The sequence below is a fragment of the Salmo salar genome, chromosome 11, assembly GCF_965601325.2.
Source record: "Salmo salar chromosome 11, fSalSal1, whole genome shotgun sequence".
NCBI lineage: Eukaryota > Metazoa > Chordata > Actinopteri > Salmoniformes > Salmonidae > Salmo > Salmo salar.
This window is the reverse complement of record NC_138301.1, coordinates 19173412-19190765: the sequence shown is the minus strand read 5'-3', so window position 1 is coordinate 19190765 and position 17354 is coordinate 19173412. Positions and strand designations below refer to the sequence as shown.

The 17354-nt window shown below is 42.8% G+C and overlaps 1 protein-coding gene across 4 annotated transcripts in view; it reads left to right on the top strand.

The window, feature by feature from the left end:
• The window catches only part of LOC106562098 (myotubularin-related protein 13), a 158551-nt gene that overhangs the window by 17501 nt on the left and 123696 nt on the right, over nt 1-17354 (top strand). For all 4 annotated transcript variants that reach the window (XM_014126678.3, XM_014126677.3, XM_014126676.3 and 1 more), the window contains exon 2: nt 14914-14999. In XM_014126678.3, coding sequence (XP_013982153.2) covers nt 14914-14999 — 86 coding nt within the window. The remainder of the gene's footprint in view (nt 1-14913; nt 15000-17354) is intronic.

The window sequence follows — 17354 nt, the reverse complement described above, 5'->3', positions numbered from 1 at the left end:
ATGATCGGCTATGAAAAGCCAACCGACATCTACTCCTGAGGTGTTGACCTGTTGCACCCTCTACAACCACTGTGATTATCTGACCCTGCTGGTCATCAGTGAACGTTTGAACATCTTGGCCATGTTCTGTTATAATCTCCACCCGGCACAGCCAGAAGAGGACTGGCCACCCCTCAGAGCCTGGTTCCTCTCTAGGTCTCTTCATAGGTTATGACCTTTTCTAGGGAGTTTTTCCTAGCCACCGTGCTTCTGCATTGCTTGCTGTTTGTGGTTTTAGGCTGGTTTTCTGGACAGCACTTTGTGACATCGGCTGATGTATAAAGGGCTTTATAAATAAATTTGATTGTGCTTGATTTTATACACCTGTCAGCAACGGGTGTGGCTGAAACATCCAAATTCACTCATTTGAAGGTGTGTCCACATACTTTTGTGTACCTTCGGTACGTACATACAGTACCAGTCAAAAGTTAGGACACATACTCGTTCCAGGTTTTTTCTCTTTATTTTTACTATTTTCTACATTGTAGAATAATAGTGATGACATCAAAACTATGAAATAACACATGGAATCATGTAGTAACCAAAAAAGTGTTAAACAAATCAAAATGTATTTGAGATTCTTCAAAGTAGCCACCCTTTGCATTGATGGCAGCTTTGCACACTCTTGGCATTCTCTCAAACAGCTTAATAAGGTAGTCACCTGGAATGAATTTCAATTAACAGGTGTGCCTTGTTAAAAGTTCATTAGTGGAATTTATTTCCTTAATGCGTTTGAGCCAGTCAGTTGTGTTGTGACAAGGTAGGGGTGGTATACAGAAGATGGCCCTATTTGGTAAAAAAACAAGTCCATATTATGTCAAGAAATGGCTCAAATATGCAAAGCGAAACAACAGTCCATTATTACTTTAAGACATGGAGGTCAGTCAAGTGAAGTCACAAAAACCATCAAGCATTATGAAACTGGCTCTCATGAGGACCGCCACAGGAAAGGAAGACCGAGTTACCTCTTCTGCAGAGGATAAGTTCATTAGCGTTAACTGCACCTCAGATTGTAGCCCAAATAAATGCTTCACAGAGTTCAAGTAACAGACATGTCAACATCAACTGTTCAGAGGAGACTGCGTGAATCAGGCCTTGGTCGAATTGCTACAAAGAAACCACTACTAAAGGACACCAATATGAATAAGAGACTTGCTTTGGCCAAGGGACATGAGCAATGGACATTAGACCAGTGGAAATCTGTCCTTTGGTCTGATGAAACCAAATTTAGATTTTTGTTTCCAACCGCCATGTTAACAATATACAGTACCAAGCTTTACCTATTTTGTTGTCAAGATATAGGGACTGGGCTGCACAAGTAAGTCTGGAGATACCTTCAGCTTTAGAAAGCAATACTCAACCTTTCAAGGATAAATCCCTTTGCAACCAATGGTTCAACTTCTTTTCGTTTTTTTCAATAATAGGTATAAAATTTAATGAGCATCTTTCCTGTTGTTCCTTAGATATGATAATCCCAAGGTATATTACTTTTTCCTTGACTGGAATATTGCATATAGAGGTTATCACATAGTCTTTAACAGCAAACAATTCACACTTATTAAGGTTTAGGCAAAGACCAGATGCTTGGAAAATATAATTATCACATAGACTACTCTAGGAATCTGGTCAGCATCTTACAAAAAAAGGGTTGTGTCATCTGCAAGTGGACTTATGATATCTTTGTCAGCAATAGAGATCAATGGATTTAACAGAACTTGTAAGAAGTTTGGTTGCAAGCAGGAAGAGGTAAGGCGAAATTGGGCAACCTTGCCTAATTCCTCTTTTCAAATCTAAATCAAGGAGAAGTGCCATGCTTTCATTTAAATCAAATGTATTTATATAGCCCTTCTTATATCTCAAAGTGCTGTACAGAAACCCAGCCTAAAACCCCAAACAGCAAGCAATGCAGGTGTAGAAGCACGGTGGCTAGGAATAACTCCCTAGAAAGGCCAAAACCTAGGAAGAAACCTAGTGAGGAACCAGGCTATGAGGGGTGGCCAGTCCTCTTCTGGCTGTGCCGGGTGGAGATTATAACTGAACATGGCCAAGATGTTCATTAATGACCAGCATGGTCAAATAATAATAATCACAGTAGTTGTCGAGGGTGCAACGAGTCAGCACCTCAAGAGTAAATGTCAGTTGGCTTTTCATAGCCGATCATTGAGAGTATCTCTACCGCTCCTGCTGTCTCTAGAGAGTTGAAAACAGCAGGTCTGGGACAGGTAGCACGTCCGGTGAACAGGTCAGGGTTCCATAGTTGCAGGCAGAAGAGTTGAAACTGGAGCAGCAGCACAGCCAGGTGGACTGGGGACAGCAAGGAGTCATCATGCCAGGTAGTCCTGAGGCATGGTCCTAGGGCTCAGGTCCTCAGAGAGAGAGAGAGAAAGAGAGAATTAGAGAGAGCATACTTAAATTCACACAGGACACCGGATAAGACAGGAGAAATACTCCAGATATAACAGACTGACCCTAGCCCCCCGACACACAAACTACTGCAGCATAAATACTGGAGGCTGAGACAGGAGGGGTCAGGAGACACTGTGGCCCCATCCGTAGATACCCCCGGACAGGGCCAAACAGGAAGGATATAACCCCACCCACTTTGCCAAAGCACAGCCCCCACACCACTAGAGGGATATCTTCAACCAAAAACGTACCATCCTGAGACAAGGCCCGAGTATAGCCCACAAAGATCTCCGCCACGGCACAACCCAAGGGGATCATGATCTTTTCCTCAAAGAAGTTCATGAATTTATTACTGCTGAAGTGAAAGCCATCCTCTCTTGGGGAATGCTGCTTTTTAGTTAGCTTTGCGACAGTATCAACAAGAAATTTCGGATTGTTCTTATTTTCCTCAATTAAGTTGGAAAAATAGGATGATCGAGCAGCAGTGAGGGCTCTTCGATACTGCACGGTACTGTCTTTCCAAGCTAGTCGGAAGACTTCCAGTTTGGTGTGGCGCCATATCCGTTCCAATTTTCTGGAAGCTTACTTCAGAGCTCGTGTATTTTCTGTATACCAGGGAGCTAGTTTCTTATGACAAATGTTTTTAGGGGTGCAACTGCATCTAGGGTATTGCACAAAGTTAAATTGAGTTCCTCAGTTAGGTGGTTAACTGATTTTTGTCCTCTGATGTCCTTGGGTAGGCAGAGGGAGTCTGGAAGGGCATCAAGGAATCTTTGGGTTGTCTGTGAATTTATTGCACAACTTTTGATGCTCCTTGGTTGGGGTCTGAGCAGATTATTTGTTGCGATTGCAAACGTAATAAAATGGTGGTCCGATAGTCCAGGATTATGAGGAACAACATTAAGATCCACAACATTTATTCCACGGGACAAAACTAGGTCCAGAGTATGACTGTGGCAGTGAGTAGGTCCAGATACATGTTGGACAAAACCCACTGAGTCAATGATGGCTCCGAAAGCCTTTTGGAGTGGGTCTGTGGACTTTTCCATGTGAATATTAAAGTCACCAAAAATGTGAATATTATCTGCTGTGACTACAATGTCCGATAGGAATTCAGGGAACTCAGTGAGGAACGCTGTATATGGCCCAGGAGGCCTGTAAACAGTAGCTATAAAAAGTGATTGAGTAGGCTGCATAGATTTCATGACTAGAAGCTCAAAAGACGAAAACGTCGTTGTTTTTTGGGGGGTAAATTTAAATTTGCTAACATAAATGTTAGCAACACCTCCGCCTTTGCGGGATGCGCGGGGGATATGGTCACTAGTGTAACCAGGGGGTGAGGCCTCATTTAACACAGTAAATTCATCAGGCTTAAGCCATGTTTCAGTCAGGCCAATCACATCAAGATTATGATCAGTGATTAGTTCATTGACTATAACTGCCTTCATATAAAGAGTTTTAATAGTTCTACAAAATGATTCCCCAAAACCAAATTTCTCAAGGGAGAGAAATAGAAACTCATGTTCCACTGTATCGAAGGCTTTATAAAAGTCTAAGAAGACAAAACTATCTTCGAAGATTAAAGCAGAATAGTCAATAAGGTCTAACACCAGTCAGATATTATTAGATATATGTCTATTCCTCATGAAGCCAGATTTTGATCTCTTCTATAATTGAGTCCAATTACTGCCTTCATTCTTTTTGCAAATATAGAGGCTCGTATTTTGTAGTCGTTAATGAGCAGACAGATTTGGACGCCAATTATCGAGTAGAAGCAAGTCTTTCTTGGGTTTAGGGAGGAATGTAATCAGACCTTGAGTCAAACTGTGAGGGAGAGAATTATTTACAATGCTTTCAGAAAAGACCTCCAACAGAAATGGGGCCAACTGTTGAGAGAAAGTTTTGTAAAACTCAGCAGATATACCATCAGTCCCAGGAGACATATTATTTTGAAGGTGTTCCCCAGAGTAAAAAAAAAAAAGAGTTGAGGAAACCTCACAATACTTAGAACTATATCAATTCCTGTAGAAGTTGCAACTAAAGTTAGATAATCCCAAATTCATCTCTGTGATGAGACCATTTAATATTTAATTGTTGAATTGTATTATTTTTAGAGTGGTATTTTTCTAACCTGAAAAGATAAGCTGAATTTAGTTCACCCTCCTCTAGCCACTTCTTCCTAGATCTGACAAAGGCTCTCTCTGCTTTCAGTTCATACATATCATCCAACTTGTGTTGTAGCTCAAACAGAACAGATTTGTCCTCTGAGAGACTTTCAACAGGCTTTTGAACAAGAGAGGTGATCTTTGAAATTACACTTTGTTCTTCAGCTTTCTTTGGCTTGGCACGAATACTCCCATGTTTTCTTAAATTTTTTCCAACCTCATATTTAAAGAGCTCCCAGTTATTACTGTATGAATTGTCATTTATAGCTTTGTTCCAAAAGTGTGTAATTAAATTGTTTATCTCCATCTTGACCAACTCATGTTTTAATATAGAGCTATTAAGCTTCCAGTAGGATGCTCTGCCAAGGTCATTATTAGAGATAAAAAGTTGAATGTCAATATAAATAGCTCTATGATCAGCAAGGGGAGTGGCCAGGAAGTTAACAGAAATACCCTGTTCATCAAAACATTTAGACACCAGCCAAAAATCTATGTGTGATTGTCTGGAGTGTGCCTTATTACTCCAAGTTCAAACATGCCTTTCTTGGAAGCTGGAGGTTTGCTTGAGGTTATAGGCAAAGAAGGAAAATCCTCGTCTGACACATTAAGTGTCATAGTCTGTCAGACCAGTATAGTTGTGGCAGTTGTCAGTCAAAGCATTTGCCTCCTGTGTAACAACATTGGATGATGCCTGAGCATTGCTAGCTGAGGAGTTAGCCGTACGACTTCTCTTTCTGTCAGCGCGTTGTGACATTTTGGAAAATATAATCTTAAATCATCAATAACCTGGTGTTTTTAGCAAGCAAAGTATTAGTTCAAAATAATACACTTCACTATCTTTCAAAAGTTGTTATACAGAACTCGGTAGGAAGCGTGCGTTCAAGCTGCCATCTTGGAGCCTTTCCGTTTACTTCGCTACTTGAGTCATCTCTCTCCGCTCTCTCGATGCCACTTTCCACACAGATTTAGCCCCGCCCTGTTTGTTGTTCCTGGACCACGAGACACTTGCGTTCAGTCTGCATGGTCAATGCAGCACATGCAACAATGTTGATGACAACCATGCTGTTTTCACTTTGCTTCTTAATATAATTCCACTAGCGTTCTGTAATTACACTATTAGTTTGTTTCTTACATCTGCAAACAGCTAGTTTGTCATTTAGCATTTAGTCTAAATCTTGTTAGCTAGCTAACTAGAGATTAGCGGCTAACTAGCTAATACATGTACTGAGTCAGCGCAAACTTTTTGCTTAAGAAGGAATATAGCTAACTAATATGATTAGATTCCACCACAGACTTTCAAGACTGAAGCTGGCAAGTAATTTGTTTGGCTTGCTAATGATAGCTGGCTATTGTTTTGATTCGAATGCCTGCCAGTGTCCGGAGGTTGAGAATGGAGAAGCCTCGAAAGCAAGACGTCACAGCAGAGGTGTTGGGTGCCACGTGACTCCTGTAGCTTAATTTTGGTAGGAGTGAAGGAGTAGCTAGCTACACCTAATCTGGAGTCCATGAACTGCAGTGGCTGAGCTCAAACATCATCTGAGTCCTGCAATGGAGAAGCCACACAGACGGCAGGGACAGCAAGACACCTTGATGACACAGACCAGCTTTGCTTGCTCTCCCCCTTAAGACCACCTTCCTCCGATGACCCCTCAAGCTATTAATTTTCCTTACCCTCTCGTGGCCACCCTTCTCATGAATGTTGTTTTTCTAAATGAGTCATTTTTTGTTGTTGCTTTAAGCGCTTAGATTTTTTATTTGAATGAATAATGCTATAAAAGTTGAATAGATTATTATTATTATTATTATTATTAATGGGTAGACTGGCGGCCATTGCCAGTGTACCCACAGGCGCAAAGCAGGAAGAAAAAGCAGGAAATTTACCCATCAATATGTGCTGTGATTTGTTGATTCAGCTGACATTACAAAAAATACATTTCATTGCCAGAGCCACATCATTTGAATGAACATTCTACATTACCATGAAAATGATTGTATCCCAGGCAGTCATTGCAAGTGATCCCATGAATTTACCAGTTATACAGTAATTGTGCCAACCCTAATTTTTTGTTACAGTTCTAGTAGCTTGTGCAAGGCCTTAGTCATAACACTATCTTTACCTACTATTATTTCAATCATATTTTATAGGAATTTGTGATGCGCCAATTCAGAAGAGTAAGTCCGTAGCTTTCATTCTACTTCTGCTTTTGGCCTATAGAGATACTCAGGTTGTGGTGGTTGTAGAATTTACAAGATGTCAGATGTGGAAATGTATCCTATGTTATTGAACACCAGGGATTTGTTGCCTCCATTGATTGGCTGATGCACTTTGGGCAGCTTCCATTTTGGTTTTGCGCTTTGTGGTGAGGCATCCTGGCCCACAATGTAGGAGTTCCTTCCTTTCTTCATCAGAGAGTGGAGAGTGCAGGAGGGGTGATAGCCAAAGCTTTTCCAGGGAAACCACCGACTACACTGCTTCAGAGCAGCTATCCAGGTGGGGATTCTGTTTTCCATAAAGATAAACATTCCAGTCAAGTACTTATGTAAGTCAAGTAATCAGTTAGGAAAAGCATTTGCGTATTGTATGATGGAAAAGGAATAGTAGGATGCTGATTGTCACACGCGTGGTACTGTAGTAAGGATTGCAAAGGAAGCCATGGCAAGTCCCACTCCCTAATCAGTAACTGCCTAATCTCTGTGATCAGATATCTGTCAATGTTCCCATAAAGATCATAGCTATGGACTAGTTGCATTGGATGCCAGAGGTTTGAACTCAATGAAACCTTTTATTCTTATTCTTATGCCTTGCTCTTTTAGGGAAATGAAACTCAAACAAAACCACTTACTTAGGCAAATGTTATGGCCACCACATGTCATCCATAAAGGACAAGTTCACAAATGATGTGTGCTAGGTACGTCAGTAGCTGTATGGTTAACCTTCCACGGCTCTTAATTCATTTGACCCATATTATTTTGATGGTTGATGTGCATTTTGGTCCATCTTTTCCTGTGATGCCCTGATGCCTTATCATTCCAAATATTTTCCTAGTTCTGCAGCTGCTTTCAGACACTGGAATGCTTCCTGGAATTGGATCTCTATGACATCATTAATTTGATCATCTTTGATACCCTTTCCCATGCAAACCACGGCATATTCCTTTGCGTATCTTCACTTTGGAACGTCCAGTCCAGTGTGTTTAGTTCTAGGATGGGGGTGGTGGAAAGCTTTTGGACAGATTGTTGGAGTGATGAGGGGCTTTACGTAATAACTCTAGCTTAAAAAACAGCATTAGGCACTAACTGGGTTTCAGTACGTGGAGCAGCAGTGGGGGATTTTAATAAAACCCTTCTTGTGGAACGGAGGAAAACAGAGTTAGCAGCACCTGCCAACCTGTCCACGACCGACCGGCATACCTGTCCACACACTGGGCCAGATGCAGGTTAGGAGCTGACGTGGAGATGACGAGAGCTGGAAGCTAGCAGTCGGCCTCGGGCCTGCCCAGGCCTCCTAGAGCTGATTTCTGGAGCAGCTCTGCTGGAAGACAAAGGCCAGGAAGATGGATTAACCTTTTCCTAGTCGAAGAAACACCTGTGCTATTCAAGTGCGAGTATAGCAAGAGACACCAACGACCATCCTGTGGTTGTTTTGGATACAGAATCTGTCAATGATGAATGTCTAGGGCATTGTCTTTGCCCTCTATTTTTTATTTTTTTGTCTCTTTGGGTGTTTTTCATTTGAGCATGTTTTTATTGAAGCTGTTGTGATGCAAGTGTATGCAAATATTTGCTCATCTTACTCTCAGCACACTTGTCTCTTGTTCCAAATTTGCTCTACAGTCACATTTTCTGTGTCTTACTACAGGCCAAAATTGTAAAAATGAGTTTTAGCTGTGGAATGCATGCAGCAGGAACCTCCAGCTCTGGTAACGTGTGTTGCACTAACAGGCTATGTGTAGTAAACACTCAGCAGACCCAGTGATAACCTCTATCTTATTCTGGTCATTACTCTACTGTGGAAATACCCTGGCCAACTCATTAACACTTGAGTCTACTAAAAACAGGCTTTTAGGACACACAGGAGACCTATGTGGAGTATTCGGGAAAAACATTGTTTAATGGTTTATTTTACAGTTTGGCTCTGTGGGTTTGACATTTGCTTTGTGCCTGTAAGTTTTACAAGATTTTTGAATAATATATCTTTTAACCTTTTTATACTACATAACATATTTTGTTAATGTAAAAAAGAAAAATATTGATTTATCAAGTGGTCTCAGACACTAGGCACAGGCCTAAATAACTTGTTTATTGCTACTGTTAGTTCAGGGCCCTGTTCTATCAACACTTTCAGCGCCAGAATCATGTTGTTTGACAAAGCCTGTCCTACAAACTGAGTAATTTTTTGCAACCCTTGTTAAACATGGAGTGAATTCCATGTAGGCTAGTGATTGGGCCCATGGTATTACTAAACAGACCAAGAACTTGGTCTTCAGAAAGTGATCAATATTCGGCACTTCTATAAACTAAACTAAATGTTAGTCACTTGTTTATTTTTTGTCATGACCCCCAAGCAGGTTTACAATGTGAAAAGAGAGTGGAAAATCTACCAGTTGTTTGGAATTCCTCTCTGTCTGTTATTACAAGAGGATCCTGAAATTAGCATGTTCCTGTTCTAGGCTGGCCTGTCTTGTATTAAACACAGCCGTCTGGCTGCTTTATTGTTGTCTAGGGGGTAATATCTGACAGTGTGGACTGTTTTTAATTGTTTACAGAGTGCAGCCTCACTGAATGTCAGGAATTCTGTAATTTATTGTCATCCTTGAGTAGAAAGTAGAGCTTGGAATGCTGAAAAATTCTAAGCATGTGATCTCAATCAGGGAAGGGGCACATACTGCAGACACTTGATGCGATGTCATGGTCAGGACAGGGGACGGGCTCCTCAGGGCCCTACTCTGCCCACCACACAGGCCCAGAACCCTCATGAAGATTAACTCCCCCTCCTGTCTCCAAAGCCCTGACAGAGGTCAGCGTATTAAGGGGCAGCTGGCTTGAGTCCCTCCTATTAGATTCCTGCTCTCTCCCCTCTACATGACCTGCCTGACTCATGGACCGCTGCTCCACAACAGACTATGGTACTTAAGATGTGTGTTTTAGACAGTAGTTTAGGCCTAGTCTTCATGGTACTTCAGGTACTGTAAGAGAAAATGCTAGGCTGTCATTTTATTTTTCTTGTAATAAGAGGTTTAGTGACAGTGTTTTACTGCTGGTTACAATTTCAGTGACCAACATAGCCATTAGCGTGTTCTGTGAGCCAGCAGTTTCCTGAAACTTCTCTGCTGTTAGTTTTTTTTAAGATCTGGAGAGAAAACACTCGGCATTGCCGCCCTCCAGTTGGCTGACATGTTTACAGGAAGCAGAATCGACGTCAATGTGGGGATAAAAAGTGTTTTGTGGAAAGAGATCTGTCTATTTTGAAGGAAACTGTGCCATGATATACAGTAGACCGTCTTGTCAGCAAATTCTCTTAATGTCACTCTTACACGTCAACAGGTGTCAGTGAGGTTACTCTGTTTAAAGCTACTCAAAGGTAGGATGCTACTACATTTGACATTTTAGTCATTTAGCAGACGCTCTTATCCAGAGCGACTTAGTTAGTGCATTCATCTTAAGATATCTAGGTGGGCCTACCACGTCACAGGCATAAAAAGTACATTTTTCCTCAACATAGCTATTAGTAGAGTCAGAGCTAGAAGAAGGGGGGGTCAAGTGCAAGTGCTGGTTAGATTTTTTTCAAGGGGGGGTCGAGGTGGGGAGGAGGATTATTTAAGATGCTGATTGAGGTAGGGTTTCAGATGTTTTCGGAAGATGTGCAGGGAAGGACTCTGCTCTCCTAGCATCAGGGGAAAGCTAGTTCCACCATTGTGCCAGGACAGAGAAGTTCTTGGACTGGGCTGAGTGGGAGCTGCCGTCCTGTAGGGGTTGGAGGGCCAAGAGACCTGATGTGGCAGAACGGAGTACTCTGGTTGGAGTGTAGGGTTTGAGCACAGCCTGAAGGTAGGGAGGGGCAGTTCCTCTTGCTGTTCCGTAGGTAAGTACCATGGTCTTGTAGTGGATTGCAGCTTTGACTGGAAGTCAGTGGAGTGTGCGGAGGAGTGGGGGGTGACATGAGAGAACTTGAAGGTTGAAAACCAGGCAGGCTGCAGTGTTCTGGATAAGTTGCAGGGATTTGATGGCGTAAGCGGGGAGTCCAGCCAACAGCGAGTTGCAGTAGTCCAGACGGGAGAGAACAAGTGCCTGGATTTCAACCTGCGCAACTTCCTGTGTGAGGTGCGTTTGTACTGTATGGATGTTGTAGATCATGAACCTGCAGGAGCGGGTCACTGCTTTGATATTCGCGGAGAACAACAGGGTGTTGTGAAGGGTCACGCCAAGGTTCTTTGCCCTCTGGGAGGGCGACTGTGAAGTTGTCAACCGTGATGGAGAGGTCTTTGAGCAGGCAGGCCTTTCCCGGGAGGAAGAACAGTTCTGTCTTTAGGTGGTTGGCCGACATCCAAGTTGAGATATCTGCCACAAATGCAGAGATGCGTGTCGCCACCTGGGTGTCATAAGGGAGGGGGGGGGGGAGTAGTTGGGTCATCCACATAACCATGATAGGAAAGACCATGTGAGGATATGACGGAACTGAGTGACTTGGCGTATGTAGAAAAGAGAGGGCCTGGAACTGAGCCCTCTGGATACCAGTAGTGAGATTACATGGTGCAGACACAGATCCTCTCCACGTCACCTGGAAGGAGCGGCCTGCCAGATAGGATGCAATCCAGGAGTGTGAGAGGGTGGAGAGGAGGATCTGATGGTTCACTTCTCAAAAGCAGCGGATAGATCTAGGAGGATGAGAACAGAGGAGAGACAGTCAGCTTTGGCAGTGATGAGAGCCTCCGTGACACAGATGAGAGCAGTCTCGGTTGAGTGACCCGTCTTGAAGGTTGACTGGTTAGGGTCAAGAAGATCGTTCTGAGAGCGACAACGAGAAAGTTGGTCAGAAACGGCACGCTCAGGTGTTTTGGAAAGTAAAGAAAGAAGGAATACAGGTCTATAGTTTTTGACTATAGATCTTTTTTGAGGAGGGGAGCATCTCGGGCCATTTTAAAGTCAAAGGGGACTCAGGTCAGGTATGAGTTGATGAAGGAAGTGAGGAAGGTCTCCAAAGCTGGTCTGGAAAAGGAAGGAGGCGTCGAGCGGGCAGGTTGTTGGCCGGCCAGATCTCACTAGTTGCAGGATGTCATTTGGAGAGAACGGGGAGAATGGTTGACAAAGTCGTCCAGGGGGAGGGGTGGAGGGAGAAGGTGGGAAAAGAGTTTCCTAGGGTTAGAGGCAGAAGCCTGAAATGTAACGCTAGAAAGTGTCTTTAGCAGCAGATACAGTGGAAGAGAAATTAGAGAGGAGGGAGTGAAAGGATGATAGGTCCTCCAAGTTTAGTTTTCCTCCATTTTCGCTCAGCTGCCCGCAGTCCTGTTCTGAAAGCTCGCAATGAGTCACTCAGCCACGGAGCAGGAGGGGAGGGCGGAGCCGGCCGGAATGAAAGGTGAGTCATAGGATGCTGAAATGGAAGAGTGTAGGATCGAAGAGGCAGAATCAGGAAACACAAAGAAGAAGGATTTAGCATAGGGGAAGTGTAACGTTGTGTACTGTACTGAACACCGTTGAATTATACTGAACACAAATATAAAACGCAACATGTAAAATGAGCTGAAATTAAACATCTCAAAACTCTCCATACGCACAAAAAGCTTATTTCTCTCAAATTTGGTGCACAAATGTATTTACAGTGCCTTCGGAAAGTATTCAGACCCCTCGACTTTTTCCACATTTTGTTAGGTTACAGACCTATTCTAAAATGCCTGTATCAATCTACACACAATACCCCATAATGAAAAAGCAAAACTGTTTTTTTATTTTGGTACCCTTCCCCAGATCTGTGCCTGGACACAATCCTGTCTTGGAGCTCTACAGACAATTCCTTCAACCTCAGGGCTTGGTTTTTGCTCTGACATGCACTGTCAACTGTGGGACCTTATATAGACAGGTGTGTGACTTTCCAAATCATGTCCAATCAATTGAATTTACAACAGATGGACTCCAATCAAGTTGTAGAAACATCACAAGGATGATCAATGGAAACAGGATGCACCGGAGTTCAATTGATGGGTTTCTTCTCAACAGTGATGGAAGGAAAACTGTGTGCTAAATGAATGCGTGACTGAGAGCTTAAAATAACATGTAAATGATGTCATTGTGTCAGACAATACTTTGACAAATGGCACGTTGGAAAGGAAAGCATTTCTAGATGCTGTTCTTGGCATGCCGAAGAAAGTTATTCTTTTAAGTTTCTTAATTAAGTTATTTTTCCATTTCTTAACTTTCCAGATTGTTCTTTCAAGTCCTCTTCAATCACCTCCTTAAATAGATTGCAGTCTGTTGTAACTCATTACATTTTGTTGACGAGTAATTACATCCAATTTGTTAAAGAAATTCCCTAAAACAATTGTAAGTCAGCCATATGTGACAGTGACCCTGTGTTCTTTTTCATAATAAGTTGGCTCTTAAATTAGACCAGACAACACTTTGAATCTGTGCAGTCCATGCATTGAATACTGAACTGATAATAAAGGGATGACAGTGTTCAGCAGATCAGCCGTGTATTGCATCTCTCTGTGCCACCACAATCTATTGATCTGACCTCTTGTTTGCTGATATTTCCCTGAGCTGTCTGATTGGTGACCTACCTGACAGATATGTTGTGCAGGAGGAGGAGGAGGGTGCTCTCTCCCTTCCTTTTTTCGCTGCTCATCCTCATCTCACTGAATCATGCTGTCAGAGTGGATCACTCCCAAATGGATGGCCTCCCCACTTCTGGAATTTGCTTTGTGTTAGCTGTCCGGGTTCATTTTCTCGCACTTAATCTTTGACCACATTCTCGGTGAAACATCTTGATTTAATCCAACCCTGTAATTTATTTATTGGTCATGACTGATTCCAGATCTGTTGATGCATTTTGCCTTCATTCTTTTAACCTCTATTCGTGTTTGTTTCTTGCGTCGATGGTAATGTCACATTTGAATTCAATTTCACTGTCAATTAACTCATTTACACACCCTGCACATTAGTTCTGGATGCTCTCAAGTTTGATTTGAATGGAGCATTTTTCAATGGCGACTTGGCTACATTAGGGCTTTGACTCATGCTCACTGATTTGGAAATATGCCTATTCATTTATTTCAGCATCTGCTAGTGCAGATGCAAATAATATGGAAACAAACTTAGCCTATCTGTTTGTCTTCCCCTTAGAGTGGGTTGGCAATTGGCTTGTAGGATTGCTTCACCATTTACACTTAAAGGTATACTGTGGGATTTTCGCAATGAGGCCTTATATCTACTCACCCGGAGTCGAATACCAACTCGTGGATACCATTTTATATGTCTCTATGTGCATGCTAGCAGATACCCGTAGACTTCCGGTCATTGCGCTAACGCTATTGAGCATTGGCTCGAAAAACTACCTCTAACTTCCTTCATACTGGACACAGAGAAGTATAAAAATGGTATCCAAGGGTTCATCTGACTCTGAGGAAGTAGATAAAGGGCATTATTGCCAAAATCCAGAAGTATCCCTTTAACATGGCAATCTTGGGTTATTTGTTAGCACTCAGGAGCAACACAATCCCTCACATAGTACCTCTGGAGAAGCACAGGATGAATGCTCTGCCGTTATGACCCTGTAGTGCTACTCATCTGTGCTTTCCTCTTGTAAGTTGTGCTCAAAGTGTTCCCACAGAATGAAGAGAAAGATGGAAAATGTAAGGAGAATCATCACAGTGGACCTGTAAGAATGCTCCAAACCGATTGTGCCAATTAGGAAGTCTGGAAATGGGATCATACATCAATGATTTGTGTGTCCTCGAATGCCCCCTTCACCTCTAGTGTTTGGAAAAATACTTTTATTAGGTCCATTCACAACCAGTATGTCCTTTTAACAATGTGAAAAGCTGACTTCTTTTGTGTACAGTGTCCATTCCACAGAACATTACCTTGACCCATGCATCATTCACCGCACACAATGCATCTGTCTGTTAACTAGAGGATCTTCCCTCTTCCTGTGGGTGGTATAGGTCCTGGAGCGCTGTTATAGATGAATTCCATAATATTGTAGATCATGTAATTCAGGGTACTCCTTAGGTAGAGGACACATTGACATCAGATCAGTACCATGCCGGGTTTTCCCTGCCATTGATTGCCATTGTTTGGTTTCCAGGTGCAGGAGAAGGATGTGGGAAGATCATCCAGCGCTTCCCCAAAAAGGACTGGGAGGGCACAGCGTTTCCCCAGGGGCTGGAGATGGTGAGTTCATAACATTTTCCTGAGACTGACGGTGTTGAGAGAACACGGACTAATTCGTGTGAATCAGTGAATCAGATAGCAGTGGTAGTGAGTTGCTTGCTTCCCCACATTAACCTCCCTACCTACCTCAGGCTGTGGGTTTAATACTGCAAGCCAAGGTTGAAGATGGCTCTGGTTTCTCTTCGCAGAACTTGAGTTGACCTAATGGACACATGGGGCTCTGCCTGACAGAACAAAAATGTAGAGAGGTTTGCATAATTTCCTGTTGTGACTGTCAGCACCATTTTTAGTGGTTATTTTGTCTGCAATGGAAAATGGGCTTGTTAAGCTACGGTGCTACAACCAATCATGCTGTTGGAGCGCTCTGTTCACTAAGGGAGCCCTCTCTAGTAGCTCTTCTTGAACATTTTGGAGTTAATGTGTCATTTGTACAGGTTGTGCAGTATTCCCCTGGTTAATCCTCTCCCAGTGCTGACCTGCCGGCACAGGTTTGACCGTTTATAGTTATTTTGCACTGTGAAATGTTCTGTTGCCCTATCGTACTGACAAGAACCCCAGGAGTGGAGCAACAGTTGAGACATCTTCCCATGTTCCCAGGACGCATGTTCTTCTGGAGTGTGCCGAGCTAATATTGGCATTTCCTGTGTCAACAAATGCATAATGATTGTTTATTCAAGAGTTTGTTTCAACCCCTTCCGCCTCCACTAATTGGGACATTCCTACCCACCTCTGAGAATCCTCAGCTATGTCCAGCGTGTTATCGCTCCCTCTGCTGGGTGTCCCCATCTTCCTTTTGTGGTTGCATTAGGGAGTTCCATCTCTCTTTGTCACTCTCATTACTCTCTTTCTCTACCCTCCTCTCCTCCGAGGGTGACTTGGGGGGGGGGGGGGGGTCCTTGACTCACATGGGGCCTGTTAACATTGTGCACAAATCATTTCACTCATCGTGACCAAATATTTGCTTATCTGGGTCTGGAGAGATCTGGAAGTCAATATCCAGGGCAACAGTAGTCTCACAGGCCCAGGCAACCTCCCACAGTTCATCAGTGTACTCCTGCCAGCACATGGCCAATGGGGCCTGCCCGCCTGCGTGTTTGTTTATTTGTTTGTTTACTTGGACATACTAAATTATTTAAATTAGGATGCTCTTGTCCCACGGTCAACAGCGAGGAGAGCGAGGCGCCTCCTGAATGCCACTGTCCTGCGAAGACCCTAATGTCCCCATATTTTTTTGACAGATTCCAGGCACTACTTGAGCCATTTAGTTAGAACAAGCAAAATCAGCACAATTTCTTAAAGATGTGATTGCTGCATAATTTTTTACATTTGTTTACGTTCACATATGCCCTTCTCCCCTCATGGAGGCTCAACTACTCTGCCTTTTTAATGCCAAGTGGATACACATTTCTTCTTCCTCTGTTATACAGTATGTTCTAGTTCTGTCAATTTCAGTTTTTTTTCTCTCTCCTCAACAGCCCACTATGGATTTTATGTTACATTTAGCACTCAATGCTTTCACAGAAAAACATGTGGCCAGTTTGTGGGTTATGTTACTCAATGTCCACGTCTTTGGCATAGTCCTCAGTTTGGGATGAGTAGTGCTGAGCGATTTTTAATAAAAATCTGTTATTGTCTGTTCAGTTATTTGAATTCCATTTATTAAAAAAAAATTCTGTGAGCAAGATGAGTAGTTTCTGTAGAGATAAATCTGAAGCCTGAACTGTGCAATGTAATAAGGAGTTGTAGTTTCCAACAGGCCAATATTCTACTTAGTTCAGTTCAGAAAATGTGGTAATTAACTACAATGACCATAATCCCATTGCTCGCCCGCTTAAACTTGACCGGTCTGTGCAGCGCAAAACACGGGAGACAGAGAGAACACCAGATCGACAGGTATAGAAAGCAGTTGCTTCAAGAACCTGAAAATACATCTAAGTGATTGAGAGTTGGTATTCAGCAGTCAAAAGTATCATGACATTGACAGAATATATTTAGAAGACCCAAATCTTTTCAAATAGCCTGGCACGAACGAGATGTATAGTAGCCTAGGCCAATCTGGATGTGTGTGTGTGTGTGTGTGTGTGTGTGCCGAATCGTGCAGGTGGAGCGAGTGACACAGGCAACGAGCCTAGCTGACTGGGTTTTGTGATGGGTTGTAAATCATAATGGGCTGCAGAGCAACTCTGCTGTCCTCAGAACTGTATAATTATTAACGGGTTCGTATTTTTGCCTCATCCTCATCCCTGTTATTAGCCTGGGCTACGTGTTGTACAGTGAGGGGAAAAAAGTATTTGATCCCCTGCTGATTTTGTACGTTTGCCCACTGACAAAGAAATGATCAGTCTATAATTTTAA